Genomic DNA, 14,404 nt, shown 5'->3' with positions numbered 1-14,404 from the left:
CTTAGTTGCCCTCTTCCTACGGTCCACGGGATTCCCGTGCTATTTGGCTGGAAGTATGAGGAGCCCGCCCACACAAGTGATAACTACAGTAAGTATTGTACTGAGTATGTCGACAACTATGGCAAGTACTTATCTACGCCGTTAATTGTATGCAAACAGACCTCCGTCGGCAGCGGTCAACCTCGCCGACGTGGCGAAAGAGTTCCTTGGGTGGAAATATGGAATTCTGAAACGAGCAGTGACGCTACTCTCGACAAGTTTGTGGATTCGCTGCCCAGCCGCAGTCGTCAACGGAACGATAAAGTGCCGAGGTGTACTCTGGACCACGCAACCTATGATGAAGACGAGACCCTGATGACGCGGCTTCCGATGCGCAGAATCATCACGGAGTGTACGTCAGCACGCTGTAGTGAGAGCGGGGTGAAGTGCCAGTGTCGGTACAGGATACTAGCTTGTGAATCCAGCTCTCTGGCGACGGTCTGCGTGGATGGACATCACACAATGCCTGATGCATCCGTCGAGTCACCCACAGCTAAGACCATCCCGATGTCCGACGCAATGAAGGCAGTCATCGACGAGCGACTATCGGATCACGTATGGTTTACGCCTGTCGACCTGTTAGGGATTTTGTGCAAGAAAATAAAGCGTCAGACGTTGGCAGGACCCGCACCAGTGTTGAGTCAAGTTCAAAGCTACGTCAAGAAGTGGAGAAAGGTTCACAAGCGAAAAGCTTTACAATCTGTTGTTGCTTTGTGTAGCACACACATGTACGACGCTGCAGAAGACAGACAAGTGACTAGTGATGAAATGATTCTTCTCTGTGACACCAAGACCGATGACAACCAGTTGATTCCCAGTATTGGCACGGGCTCCAAGTTGTCGCCCTTTCGTATTGGAGTCACATGCCACGCCCTGTTAGAAACTTATGTCACTGTACAACGAGATCCGCGGTGCACGACGCTGCTTCACATCGATAGCACCCATAGCATCGTTAAACAGCGCTATCCCGTCTTCGTGTTTGGGGTTTCGGACTGCCGGTGTAAGTTTTTCCCGATTATTTACTTTTGTACTTCTCAGCGCACTGGAGTTGATGTGGAATGGTGCATCAAGTTTACCAAGCGCATCGTCTGGGAGAAGTTCTTAGTCAGTTTTTCGCCAGCGTTTGTCATGTCCGACGCGGATAATGCACAATACAACGCGTGCAAAGCTGCTCTACCTGGCTCCAAGTTTTTAATGTGTTGGTTCCATGTCTGCCAAAATGTGAAAGACCTCACACAAGGCAAACTGGAAGCAGTGATCATTGATATGATTTTTCGCGACCTCAACAACCTCCACTACTCCCGAAATGAAGAAGAATATTTGAAGAGGAGGGAGAACGTGCTTGCTGCGTGGCGCGCAGCTTCGAAGTTTTGTGTGGCATTCCAAAAAGTAGCGGGTCACATCATTGATCAATGGATTTTGCACCCTCGTTTCAGCCACTGGCAAGCCTTTCGGACTCCACCAGGTTATGCGGCGACAAATAACCCGCTTGAGCAGTACCATAAGACGCTCAAGCTCGTAAACAAGGACAAGAAAGCTACGCCAATTGAAATGCTGGAGTGTTTGGACCAGTCTCGACTTGTGTTTCTTCAGATGCAAGTGTCGTTCCAAAGTACTCCTGCAGTGTCTCAACGCTTAAAGGCTCTGTATTCCATGGCTGTACGCAAGCAAGAACTGTCGGCAACACCGATTGCTGGAGCAGATGATATCCCTCTCCAGTTTGTTCAGATTTTGCATCGCCCTCGTAGCCGATACGGTAACGCCGAGAGTCGTGCAGCAAATGATTTTTACGTCGAGCCGAAAAAGACAAATCTGCCGTTCAAGTCCATTCATGTACTGCGCATACAATGGCAAAGTATGCCGGTAGATGGGTGGTTTGTCAATGCGGCTTCGAGGACTTGCAGCTGTCGCTTCAGTGGCAAATTTGGTCTGTGTCTGCATATAATCCACGCAACACGCGAGCTTGGTCTACCTTGCCCTGGAATGCCTGCACCAGAGCAAGATTTTGTCACCAATCACGCTCCACGTGGAAGGGGAACCAACAAGACTGCGGAACGCCAAGGGCAAAGTGTAGCCGGTGCTACGAGCGACGAGCTCCAACCTCCTCGATTTATAGGTAACCAGCCTGTGTATGGGCCGTGGGCGCAAGAATCAACAAACAGCAACCAAATCCGAGTATGCGATGGCGCAATTGGACCTCCATTTCGACTATCAGCTACAGCAACATCAACGCGATATGGTACAATCATCAGCCCACGGATCCACAGTCACGCAACTATGCTGCCCTTTCAGACGTATGAGGATGGAATTCAAAATTGGAACGCTCACCAGAGCTGGAGCGCTCATCAGGCAATGGAGATGCCGGTGGGTTCCTCCGCCAGGCTGACAGTGCATCAAGCAGCATATACCTACAGTCGACCGTGGGGTCCAGATGCGCCCTTTGTTTACCGACCAATAGATGCATATATTGCAGCGAACAGTGAGCCACTGCCCACCGATAGAACACCGAGAGATGAAGAGCGCGCTTGCATCTCTGCTGCACATGACGTGTTGCAGCCTCCTGCACTTCCGTCGGGTTCGACATGGGATTTTCCTACTCGAAGCCCAACAGGTTTGTATGACGCACCACTCTTCGAAGGCTCCGACGACGGTGCGAGAGGTCAACTTGCACACGACACTGGACGGTGCCCGGCAACATGGCCTGCCAGCAATTCAAATCGGGAATCATGCGATCAAACCAAGCGACGTAGGTTTTAGCTAGCTGCTGTAGGAGCGGCGTAACAATGCATGATAATTCGTATCGGTACGCATCACACTCATCCATTCACATACACAACGCTAATACAATGGTGGCAATAATGTGCAGTGCCATTACTGATACACTACACTGTAGAAGATTTGCAGGTGGTGATGTAGCCGAATAAAGTGGTGATGGGACCCTTTCTTATGGTGCTGCAGCCCGAATATCTGGTGATTTGGCGCCAGCCGTTCGACTGGTGCTTGGCACCAAATCTGTGGTGATGCGGCCTAAATCTGTGGTGGCGTACTCCAAATCTCTGGTGATGGGTCCTCTCCCTCAACCGAAAGTCACCAATTGATGTTGCCTGGTCTGATGAGGCCATCAGTGACATAACACCCTGGTAAGCGTCCAATGGCTGCGTTGGCGTCAGCAACGAGCGAGCTATTTCATTCATTTTGCAGGTAAGGTATACTGTGCTCATTTTTGTACTATGTTGTGTGCTAACGATCAGACGAGAGAGCTACAGTAGCGGAACGAAGGAGTGACGCATGGTACGCTGATCTTGACCTTTTAACTTGAGGATGTTAGCTAAGTGACAATAATGATCCTCAATTCAAAAACATAACAAACAAACAAACTTTTAACTTTCGGGCTTGGGGGGGGGGGTAAATTGTGGGATGAGAAATACGCTAATGGACCAATTCCTTGGAAGTGGTGACTACATCGCAGGGAAAAAAGTCGAACGATGCTCGTGTCACCGTCGAGTTGAGCTGATTGGTTTGGCGACAGAAACGATTAGTATCAACCTTTGGTAAATAATGTGCATAAATCTTAGCATTTATCGACGGGTACCCGGTTCCGGCAAATATTAGCTTATACATTACAATTAAGAAAGAGAGACCCGGTTTGGATCAACAAATACGTGTCTTGCGTATTTCGGAAACGTGAAAAACTGGTTGCTGGATCAGTATCCACAACAGGGGGCAATCATGAAACCACAGCTGCAAAAAATCCTGTCTGGGCTTGGAAAGTATTGCAGCAACCGCGAGGACGGTGCGCTGGAAAAGCAGACCCCACCGTGTTCCAAACAAGATCTAGAAAATATAGTTCGACTGCTGTATACGTCGGATTCGGCGGATACCATCTACCTCGACGCTGCCGTTGTCGTCACGATGTGGTACCTGTACGGGCGTAGCTCTGATGCCGACCAGCTAGAGAAACATCAGCTCTCAATTCTTCCTGGTAAGTCGTGAAAGGATAATTATTGCCATTGTTTTATGTTTCTACTGATAAAAACTATGTATTATTAGGTGGCGTACTCTTCCTTCGCTTCAAGAGAGTTAAAACGGCTCTTCTCCAAGGCATTTCGCTGTTCAAAGACCCGAAAAACTTTTTAACATGCCCTTTATTTGCTATAGCTGCAGCACTTTTAATGCAGAAGGCTCCGTGCAAGCGCATGTTCCCGCAGTTCATGGATACGAAACGGAGTGCCGCTAACGTGGAGGACGTTGAAGAGCTCAGCCTGGTGGAGCTCCTTGAGGCTGATGATGACCCGACAGCACTGGTCGAAGTCGAGCAGGTGTCGACCGTCTCCATCACCGTCGCGAACCAGCGCTGCGCTTCGCCGTCCAAGTGTGCCGCCACCTCGTGGTAAAGCTGCTCTTCGGTCCACTGGACGCCCATCGTCGCCGCCTGTCTGCGCACTTCCGCTCTCACTGTCTTCAGCCACATCGTCACAGGCATGCTGTCGTTGAGTCCCTTGAACTTGGACAGTTTGAGGGACTTGGCTTTCTCACAGACGACCAGCGGTGGTGGTGGCGCTTGCATTCGTGATGGACCACCTGCCGGTGTCATCCCCACTCCTGTTCCTCGTGCTGGTGGTGGCGGTGGAGGCGCTTGGCTCTGCCTCGCACTGCCCCGTCCGCCATCACCTCCAATGTTCGTCAGGTCCACAATTGCGCCGCTGTGTCCCGCGACGTCCACGCTCGGCCCAGGTTGCGTTACGCTGTCGCTGCTCGGGCTTCCGCTGCCGCCCGATGAGCCAGCATCGCCAGATGGACGACCACGGCCCTCGACGTCACCGCTTCCAGCCGGCGCGCGTCTTCGTCCCGGTTGTCCACTGCCGTTGTCGCTTCCTGCAGTACGTCCTCCGGCGCCGTCACCGCCGCTCGTGCCCAGCGGTGTATCACCCGCGCTTCGGATCTCCGCCATCCCCAGCGTCACGGAGACCTGCGTGCCTCCTTCGTCCGTCTCGACCGTCATCCCTCCACTTGGCTTCTGCTGTTTCGCTGCAGCAGCCGCCGCTTCAGCAGCCGTCCGTTCAGCCGAAGCAGCGCGCCGTTGCGCGCGCTCATCGCGTGCCACTGTTGTAGCCATCTCCGTAGTTCGTAAAACTGCAATAACCAACATCCATACTTATCAGTATCCCATCTTAATCTCATTCCTCGTTCGTCTCGCTGCGGGGATTGCCCACAATGACTCAGCTCGCAACGTCTTCCTCTTTAAGACGTGCCCAGAGAGCCACTGGTATGACCACCATATAGCTAGCGCCAACCTCCCTGCCCCATCCATTACAGGTCGTCAGCCAGCCGTCATCGATTGCAGACCTCTGCACCTAGGTAGCGGGTTAGCCGCGGTGGCATCAGCACGAGGCAGTTCTTACAGTGGTCAACCAGACAGCTACTGGCCGCCACCTCATGACGGATAGAGATGACTGGGAGGAAGCGTTATCGGCACCGACGGTCGGGTAGCCCCGCCGGCTGCTCCCCGCAACTAGCCCGGTTACATGCAACGGACGCAGGTGTCCTTCACCCGTAGGTACACGTGGACCCTTTGTCCCTCGGTCGAGGCGCTCCGCCACAACCCCCGTGGTCTCTCTCCACGGTCCCGTCGCTCTACTTGTCCACTGCCCTCATCATGTGCGAGCTCTACCTCAGCTTACCTCTCCCTTACTGCTCGACTCCTCGCCGACGCCCTCCGCCGCAGTACGAAGGTCAGCAACCCGTGCTTCCGGCGCAGATCAATGTATTAGTCTCAACTCGCTGCACGTCCCGCAACAAATCTTAACTGAGGGTCGAGTCGACACGGCCGCCGCTCACCTCCCTCCTATCTACCGTATCCCCTCCGTCGCCTATACTAACTCTAGCTACAGCGCCCTTCCTATCCTACTTGGACCTCTCCCCCTTCTTGTCGACTCGACACTTCTTGTCCTCACGTTCGCTCCGCTGGCGTCGCCTCGCCTCCTGGCATGCTTCCACCTTGACTCGCCTTCACACGTCGTCCCTCCTGCGATCTTCGGCAGTCACGCTGCTTCAACTTCAATCGCCCACTTCCAGCGTTGGTCGGTGGCTCCAGCCCGCTGACTTTCCCCTGCACCGGCCGCATCTAGCCGAACATCGTCGTCACCGACACCGCCATGGTGTGCCACATCACGTCCGTTGTCAAGTCCTGCACGTCCAGCAGCTCGGACACGCGGCTGTTGGCCGTGTGACGGGCCACATAACTACAGTAACATAATAGAGTGCCTAAATGCAACTTGAATATACTGTAGGTCTACTAACCACTTCCAGCACCTTAGCGTAATTCGTTTGGACGAAATGTTTACCTACCGATCGAATTCAGCACTGCACTAACAGTTGCCGACACCGCAGAAAAAAGGTCTACCGATGACTTGTTGCAAGAGCAAGATACGCGAATAGCTTTGGGGTAAACACCCTGGGCATGCAATCATTCTCCGTTTGAAAAGAAGCCATAATCGCCATACTACGCGACGTGTAGTACACGGGAAACCACACTTCCCTAATTCATGCTACCATTATGTTCACTGCACTCCTCCGGTCAAGCGAGCTCTTGAACAACTCTCGCGCTGCGCTACTACCTTTCACTGGGGCTTCCCTTATACGGCCTGGTTCCGTTCCCCATCGTGCTCGTAGCGCTGGTGCATGCTTCAATGTGTCGGGGCGTTCAACAAAACAGCCGACTGATTGGGAAACGTTGCGATCAGAGCTGGAAAAACCTGTTGATTTTCAAAAAATGAATTAGGTTCTGGGTTTTTGGGTAGGTTTAAACTGAATTTACTGGGTTTAAACTGATTTTACTGGGTTTAAACCAGACATCGTCCACTGTCATACTCACTCTGATGTATCACCCTCTTCACCCCAACGCATATATAAGGTGCTTACCTTACTACTTAATATGTTGTTGTTCGTTCCGATGTGCATCACTGATGCAGCATCCGTTTCTTTAGGTCCGATACGCATGCACGGGTTCGCCTTGGCTAGTCGTCATCGTCACTTCTATATGTACGACGAACCCGTATGCATCGCTGCTAATGCACTAGCGTCGACTTTGCAAGCCTCGATAAAGGTGCTCGTTGACGCATCGAGGCGCACGCACAACTCATGAATGCCTTTGCCAAATGCAATGGATGCACGCACAGAATGCAATTATTGCTGATTGTGTTCATGGATAACAGATTTCAATTGAAAATCACCAATTTCCCCCCATATTCGTCTTCATCCAGATTGAGACACAGGTGCGGATGCATCTCTTTAGCCCCGTTCTTCGTTGCTGATTAAAGCTTCATTTGACTGATAACACAGTAGCAGCGTCATTCAATCATAAGCCAGGGGCCTCTGGCGTTCTCCCACACAGGGCCAGTATGCCCTGTGTGGGAATGGTAACAACCCCACGTCGATCGTAATAAGCCAAACTCAGCTAAAACACGCCCCGCCGCAATATATCTATGTAATATACCAGCATCCTGTGCAGAAGCAACGAGGAAAGTCGCAGTAAGCAGTAACTATGATGAAGTTGAACCTAAAACCCAGCAAAAATCGACTGGTAGGTTTTTGAGTTTAAACCAGGGAAAAACCTAATGGTGGTTGCGATGGATACGGGCAGAAGCGCGGTAGTTTTTAACACCGAAGTACGACAGCAAGCAGAAGAAGTAGCACATACCCTCCCCCGCTGTGCTGTTAATCTTCCTCGCCTGTTGAGCTGCCCCACTTCTCTTATGAAGTGCGTCAGCGTTAATGTGAATCCCCAGAGAAGCGGATTTGACACAACAGATAGGATGCAAACCCCATGAGTTCAATTCCATCTAGGAAAGGTATTAATAACACTCACCTTATTAAACATGCGTCAACAGCAACTCGATTCGATGACGTTGCGTGCCCCCCCCCCCCCACACACACACACGGATTCGGCAGACGAATGACCGTTTTGGTGAATTTTGTCTCCGTTGAAGTCTTGAAGTCCTAGAGCTCTTCCCCATTGACCCTCCCTCCCTCCCTCGATATCCGTGATAACTAACGAATCCGACTAAAAAGCAAGGGGAGTTGCGGTATGCACATATTTTCTTTGCAATTCTCCACAGCAAACCCAAAGCCGTTAGACATCAACACTAAAACCGCGACTAAGCTTTAGGGTATGCTTTAGTCGTTACTGCAGATCAAGACAACTTGGCCCGCCTGTAACACGGCGTTCATCCGGCGGTACGAATGACCGTCGACATTGGGCATGTCGGATTGGCAGCTCTCTTGGGCTTAAGGTGACGGCTGCCCATGCATGCGCCGCACGCGTTAATCGGCCACGAGGAACATTGTGTTAGCTTGGAAGCTTGGATGAGTGAGCGATGCTGACACCTCGGCATCAAGCATTATTTGAATTGCTGGGCACTGCTGGCATGGCTCGGGATACGGATTCCTTGCTGCGTGCACGGGTTCCAGTGCAGACCTTCCGGAACTCCGATCTCCCCAGTCGCATGGTTGGCCACTTCTTAATTTGCATCGAGCCACGATGGTGCAGCACCTGACCGACCGCGTCTCCGTCGAGAGTCTCACGAAGCTCAAGCCCGAGGACGCCTCGACGTACCCGTCAGGCTATGGCGAGCTCAAGTCCCCCGTCGACCAGATCCAGCGCGAAGACGGCAGCCTGCGTCCGGCCAATGGCTCCGTGTCCGCTTACAGCTGGGAGAACCTGGGCATGCTGACGCACATTGCGGCCGTCGGGACAGTCTACGGCACGGTGAGCGGCGTCATCTATTCCGTGCTCAACAACTACCTGCACGTCTCAACGACGCTGGTCGCAACGGCCACTGCTCTCGTGACGTTCCCTCGCGCGCTTCGGATCTTCACGGGGATGTTGACGGACACCTGCCCGATCTTCGGATACCGCCGTCGGCCCTACATGATCATCGGTTGGTCGCTGTCCTTCGTCTCGTGTCTGCTGATGGCGGTGCTGCCTCTGGGAGACCCCTACTACGGCGATGCATCGCTGTCCGACATCGCGTTGGTCGACATGACGCCCGATCAGCTCGCTACCCTCAACACCGACGCCCCAAGCCGCGGTGTCAAGCTCATCATCCTCATGATGATCGCGAATTTCGGCTCCGTCATGGCGTACAGCGGCTTCAACGGAGCGCTGATGGACGCCTCGCAGCGCGAGCCGGAGGCCACGCGCGGTACGCTCATCGGCGACGTCATTGTGATCCACTACGTGTTCATGGTCGTGTCCTCCTTCATGACGGGGATCGGCCTCAATGGCGAGGACTACGGCGGTACCTTCTCGTGGACGATGGGCTTCAACGCCGTCATGTGGGTCTGCGCGGCGGCGTCGTTCCTCACGATCCCGTTCTCGTGGTACTGCATCCAGGAGGTGAAGAACGAGCGCGCTCAGATGCCGATCCTCCCATTCCTCTACGACGTCTTCCAGCAGGAGGTCATCTACCGCTACTCTGCCTTCCGGTTCTGCTTCAGCGTCTTCTCGCAGATCACGGTGACGGCGTCCAGCGCGATTCAAAGCGACTGGGCCAAGGTGGAGCCGCTCAACTCGGGCATCGCCAGCATGCTCACCGCCTTCCTGACGATCAGCGGCACCTATTTGATCAAGAAGCGCGGCCTGCAGTGGAATTGGCGCTACATCATCATCGTCTGCGAGGTCTGCGTCGTGTGCATCGATGCCATTCCGACGTTGCTGACGATTTGGGACGTCTACCGCAGCCAGTGGTTCTGGCTCGGTGTCCCGCTTGTGGGCGAGGTGCCGTTTGCTGCGGCCGACTACGTGGCTCAGCTCTTGATCCTCGAGATCGGGAACCAAAAGGGCTTCGAGGCCACACTTCTGGGTCTCGGAGTGACTACGGAGTCCGTCGGGACCCCGTTCGCGACTGTCATCACCAAGACGGTGGACGGATACTTTGACATCGAGCGCACCTTCATCGAGCAGGACAGCCACTACGTGCGGTCGCAAGTCACCTACACGTACCTCATCGCGTACGCGTTCAACCTGCTGTCTATCGCCGCCGTGTTCTGGCTCCCCAAGCAGAAGGATGAGGTGCACGAGATGCAGCAGACGAACCGCAAGAGCAAATTCTGGGGGGTCCTCACCATGAGCTACCTCATCTTCTCGCTGGCGTGGACGCTCATGACCAACGTCTTGAGCCTCTTCGACTCCACCAGCTGCCTGCGCATCGCCGGCGGCAGCGGATGCTAAACCGTCCAATACAGCATAAAACTTGTACCCGTCAGGATAACGTCAAGCACTTCAACTTGCTGTTCGATGTACACCACATTTGTTTTGAACCTTATCAGTTCGCGCCAAAATTATAACGGTATCATCGCCGTCATGTCCGACGCAGCGGCGCCCCACGATGCCCCACCACCCCCACCTCTCACCTGTAGCTGCAAAGTAGGGCGCTGTTCTACCTGCCTCTCGTGCAGTCGCTGCGGCTGCGAGCACGACGGAGTGCCCCTCGCCCAGAAGCTCAATCGGCGACGTGGTCAGCACGGTCCGTACAAGGAGAATATACAGCATAAGGAGAACGCTAAACCTGACGGGGGAACCGTCGACCGCAGTGACGCTAACACGCGCCTGGACGGACGTCCTCGTCGCTCTGCCACTCTGGGCAAAACGCACGAGGAATCAGAGGAATCAGAGGAGGAGAAAGAAGAGTCAAAGCCGGACAAAGGCAACTTGTCCTCATGTCGAGACATTTTGAAGTTTATGGAGAGGACGAGCGCTCGATCCACACGCTGTTGGCTCACGTCGGCTCCAGAAGCCTCCGAGAGTCGACCGACTACTGGAAACCAATCCAGGATAACGTTGCGTACGACAGGGTACGGCCCACACTTTTCAGGATTTACAAGAAAATTCTGTCCCGAGTGGCGGAGTCGCTTTGTGGAGAAGTCACGGCGGAAGCGTCCATCGCTGCGTTTGCACGGGATTCGGCGCCAAAAGAGGAGAAAACATGCAGTTCCATGAGGAATTCGTCGGCCATTTTCCGTCCGTTGGCGGCGGTCATGGCTGCAGCGAAGAAGAGCTCGATCGAGAGACGAACGGCGCGGGCGCTGCTGTGTGGACAGTTTACGCGGAGCGAGTTGATCAATTTGGCCGATGAAGTGCCAGGTTTTAAGCTGTCCCATGACAGCTTTAGCAAAGGTCGACAAGATTACCAGAAGTTGCTGGATGAAGGCGCCCTCACGACACAAACGAGAAGTGTGGAGCGACTGGACCCAGCGCTGTTGGAGTGCGCTATTACGTCCATGCTGTCGTGTGATAACGTGGCGAATCGTCTTGGGGAGACGAAGCGGATCGTGCTGGATGGAAAATATTACGACGTGCCGTTGCTTCTGCGGAGAAGACCGATGACGGCTATGTGGGATGGCTATTTCAGCAAGAATCAGCAGTCTTATGTATCGCGGACGACCTTTTTCCGCGTGTGTCGGATTCTTACTCACGGAGACGCGGAGATGCAGACGACTGCGGTGTCTGCTCTGCTGTTGGATGACAACTTCTCGACACTAAAGAGGATTATCTCGGACTTTCTTTCCGATGACAGTACCAAGTTAGTTCGGTGCCTTGGCGTCCTTCGAAGTTGGCTCGAATATGGAGATTTGGCTGATGACACCGAAACGGGAGCTCATGCTGCAGACGTAAGCTGCCCTCGCCACCAATCTCAGTTCGGATTGGCTGCTGTTGACCCGTCCAGCACAAAAGTAGCATGTTGTGTCCCTTGTCAGGGAATGCAATCCCTTTTGACCCATATCGAGAAGTTGCTGAAGCGGAAGGGCGCTAATGCGAACGCTTTGTCTATTGTTTGTGACTGCTTCGAGAAACTTGAGCTCTACATGGGTCATCGTCTACGAGTTGTGAATCAGCAGCGAGCGGTATCGAAGATGCTTGATACCTTGGAGAAGCAAGCGATGCAAGACGAAGGCTTGAACGAAGCTGTCGTCACTATTGACTTCAAGCTGAACGCTGAACCACTGAGTTTTGGTGAGAAGATCGGTGAGCCTGAGGATGAAAGCAACATGAAGTGGCATGGCGCGATGGTTCAGTTTTGGAAAGCTGACGCAGACGCAAGCGACCCCGATGGGACTAGCATTTCAGAGCACAAGCTCTACTACCACTACGTATCAAACTCAGTCGACGGAGAAGCGAAGCACACTGTAGCAGCGTTGGTGGAAGCTGTGGTGATTGACATCAAGCGCGATCTGCCCCACATCAAGCGCATTGTGATTCGCAGTGACAATATCCCCGCTTACCAGAACGCATTTGTATCGGTCTTGCTTCCGCTGCTCGGGTTTTCCTATGGAATCGAGGTCTCACGATTTCTGCAGACTGAAGCGGAGGATGGGAAGTCGCTCCTGCAAGCGCAATTCGTTCGAGCAGCGACAAAAGTGAAAGCCTGGGTACGTCAGGACCGTGGTTGGTCGACACCAAGGGAGCTTGTAGCTGGTCTCGTGTCAGACGGCGGAATACCGGACACAACAGCTGAGATTGTCGAGTATAATGGCGGATGCCAGCATCTTTTCGCGGACCGGATTGGGTCAATGGAGAAAGCTTTCACCGCACTTGCTGGACGAGTGAACGACATATTTTACGAGTATGATCACCCGGTAACGGACGACGGTCACATTACGATGGGTTTCAATATGACGCGTTGTCCTAGCGTTTGGGTCCGAGCATTTAACTACTCCGGAGTTGGTCTTGGAAAGTTGTTGGAGCTTGATCCAAAGGCCGGAGAATGCACTCTTCAGGGTTTTGAGGACGATGACATGGTAACCCCTGTCGAATTTGCTGTGGAGAGCAATGATGAAGCTCAAGAAAGTGCTTGGGATAAGGTCGCAAACGGTGAAGAGGATGTCATTGAAGCTGAAGACGGCAGTGAATTAGACCTGAGCAGTGAAATCGTGCTTCCTCGGTGTGCGGTTGGATTGGTTACTGGCGTTCGAGTGATCAGTGAGGCGCAAATCCGTCGGAGGACACGAAAGTTTCCTTGCTCAGATGGAACCGTCGCCGATTTACCAGCTAGCCGGGAACCGAAGCACACGAGTGAGAAGGATACAGCAACGTACGCTAAGCAGTATCTGGTGGCGATGAAGAAGGACAACCCACACAGTATCGTTGACGTGTCGAAACTCTCCAAAGAGATGATCGCGTTAAGGCATCGCTTCGCAAGCGGGAAGGAGGAGAACCTGCAAGTACATCTCGAACAAGGTTGGGCCCAACGGCCACCGAAGGAGCGAATGTATGGCGTCGAATACCTCCCTCGGCACATTGAGGATGTCAAAGCGCTGTTTGAGCGAGGTGGTGTTGACAGGCACGACAAAATGCGGCCGGCGAGGATAGTGGAAGTGTTGCGCTCATGGGACACTAAACGATACGATATACCTGGTGAGAATGAGGTTCGGACGGCCATTTATCACTTGCGAGCTGAACGGCGCAAGCGTGGTCTGCCTGACGAGGACTTTGAGCCGCGCAAGAAGCATCGGATGGAGCCGAAGCACGCCGACTTTTTCCAGGAGCTCGTAGACACAAGGCCCCAAGTTGGTCGCAAGGAAGCTGTGCTGCTGTTCCGGAAGAAGTTCCCGGAGGCCACGGAGCTGTACTCGGACGCGCGCTTGAAGAGCAAGGTTTCGATCCTCAGAGGAATGCGCCCAAAGGCGACAACAGGTCAAGCTGCAGCAAGTGATTCTCCGCCAGCGAGTCGAAACTGAAGCGGATGCCATAGTGCGTTATTCGGTGATCGTTCATCAGAGAAGTGAATCGGCAATTCGGAGGAAATAAGCGAGATATCTACGACGTCATACGATGATTTGTTAAATTGAAACTCTTGGCTTGAGTACTCCAGTGGGGTAAAGCAATGGGTCGTGAACGTCGTACTAGTAGTATTAATACAAGGCATGTAATGAATTGCTGCAGCGCACCCGCAACAGGCGTCCAGCGGTTCCCAATGGATTGTCGCGACGGATCGGGCGAAAAATTGAGCGTTTTTCACTTCGAGACTTGCGTTACGAACCCTTCCGCCATGGCCGTATCCGCTTGACTGGCCTCAACTATGTTTAGTGAGACGAGCTCCTTCCTTCCACTCACCCATTTGCCGCCTGGATAACCTACCAGCTTGATTTCTCCGCCAGCGTAGAAGGAAATTCGGGATGGGATCTGCTGGCCCCGAAGGGCGGCGTAGCGGGGGCTGGCGCCTCTGTGGGCTGCTGCTGTGTCTGCTCTGCGCTGTTGTCGCTTCACAGGAGAGCGGTGCGTGCTCACCACAGGGTTGGATCCGCATGCTCCGGAAGGCTGATTGCTATCTTGCTGCTACTGTCAACGCGCAGAATCCGGCTTTGA

At 53.4% G+C, this 14,404-nt stretch overlaps 4 protein-coding genes across 4 annotated transcripts; 3 read left to right on the top strand and 1 right to left on the bottom strand.

Annotated features, from left to right (window-relative positions):
• Window positions 1-807: 807 nt before the first annotated feature.
• Window positions 808-1,542, top strand: PHYSODRAFT_484988 (hypothetical protein; the record flags this gene model as incomplete). The annotated part of the gene is made up of 1 exon (XM_009521697.1): window positions 808-1,542. A coding segment is annotated over one exon (735 nt), but the record flags the coding sequence as incomplete, so codon positions are not given.
• A 2,666-nt stretch (window positions 1,543-4,208) lies between these two features.
• PHYSODRAFT_325794 (hypothetical protein) lies at window positions 4,209-5,155 on the bottom strand (the record flags this gene model as incomplete). Its single annotated transcript, XM_009521696.1, has 2 exons — window positions 4,209-4,340; window positions 4,367-5,155. 2 exons carry the CDS (start codon window positions 5,153-5,155, stop codon window positions 4,209-4,211), a joined length of 921 nt encoding a protein of 306 aa, XP_009519991.1.
• Window positions 5,156-8,578: 3,423 nt separating this feature from the next.
• PHYSODRAFT_325793 (hypothetical protein) lies at window positions 8,579-10,270 on the top strand (the record flags this gene model as incomplete). The annotated part of the gene is made up of 1 exon (XM_009521695.1): window positions 8,579-10,270. The coding sequence occupies one exon, from the start codon at window positions 8,579-8,581 to the stop codon at window positions 10,268-10,270; it is 1,692 nt and encodes a 563-aa protein (XP_009519990.1).
• Window positions 10,271-11,799: 1,529 nt separating this feature from the next.
• Window positions 11,800-12,066, top strand: PHYSODRAFT_452535 (hypothetical protein; the record flags this gene model as incomplete). Its single annotated transcript, XM_009521694.1, has 1 exon — window positions 11,800-12,066. A coding segment is annotated over one exon (267 nt), but the record flags the coding sequence as incomplete, so codon positions are not given.
• Window positions 12,067-14,404: the final 2,338 nt, after the last annotated feature.

Source organism: Phytophthora sojae (genome assembly GCF_000149755.1).
Source record: "Phytophthora sojae unplaced genomic scaffold PHYSOscaffold_2, whole genome shotgun sequence".
NCBI lineage: Eukaryota > Oomycota > Peronosporomycetes > Peronosporales > Peronosporaceae > Phytophthora > Phytophthora sojae.
The sequence above is the reverse complement of the archived record's forward strand: the minus strand, read 5'-3'. Positions and strand labels throughout refer to the sequence as shown.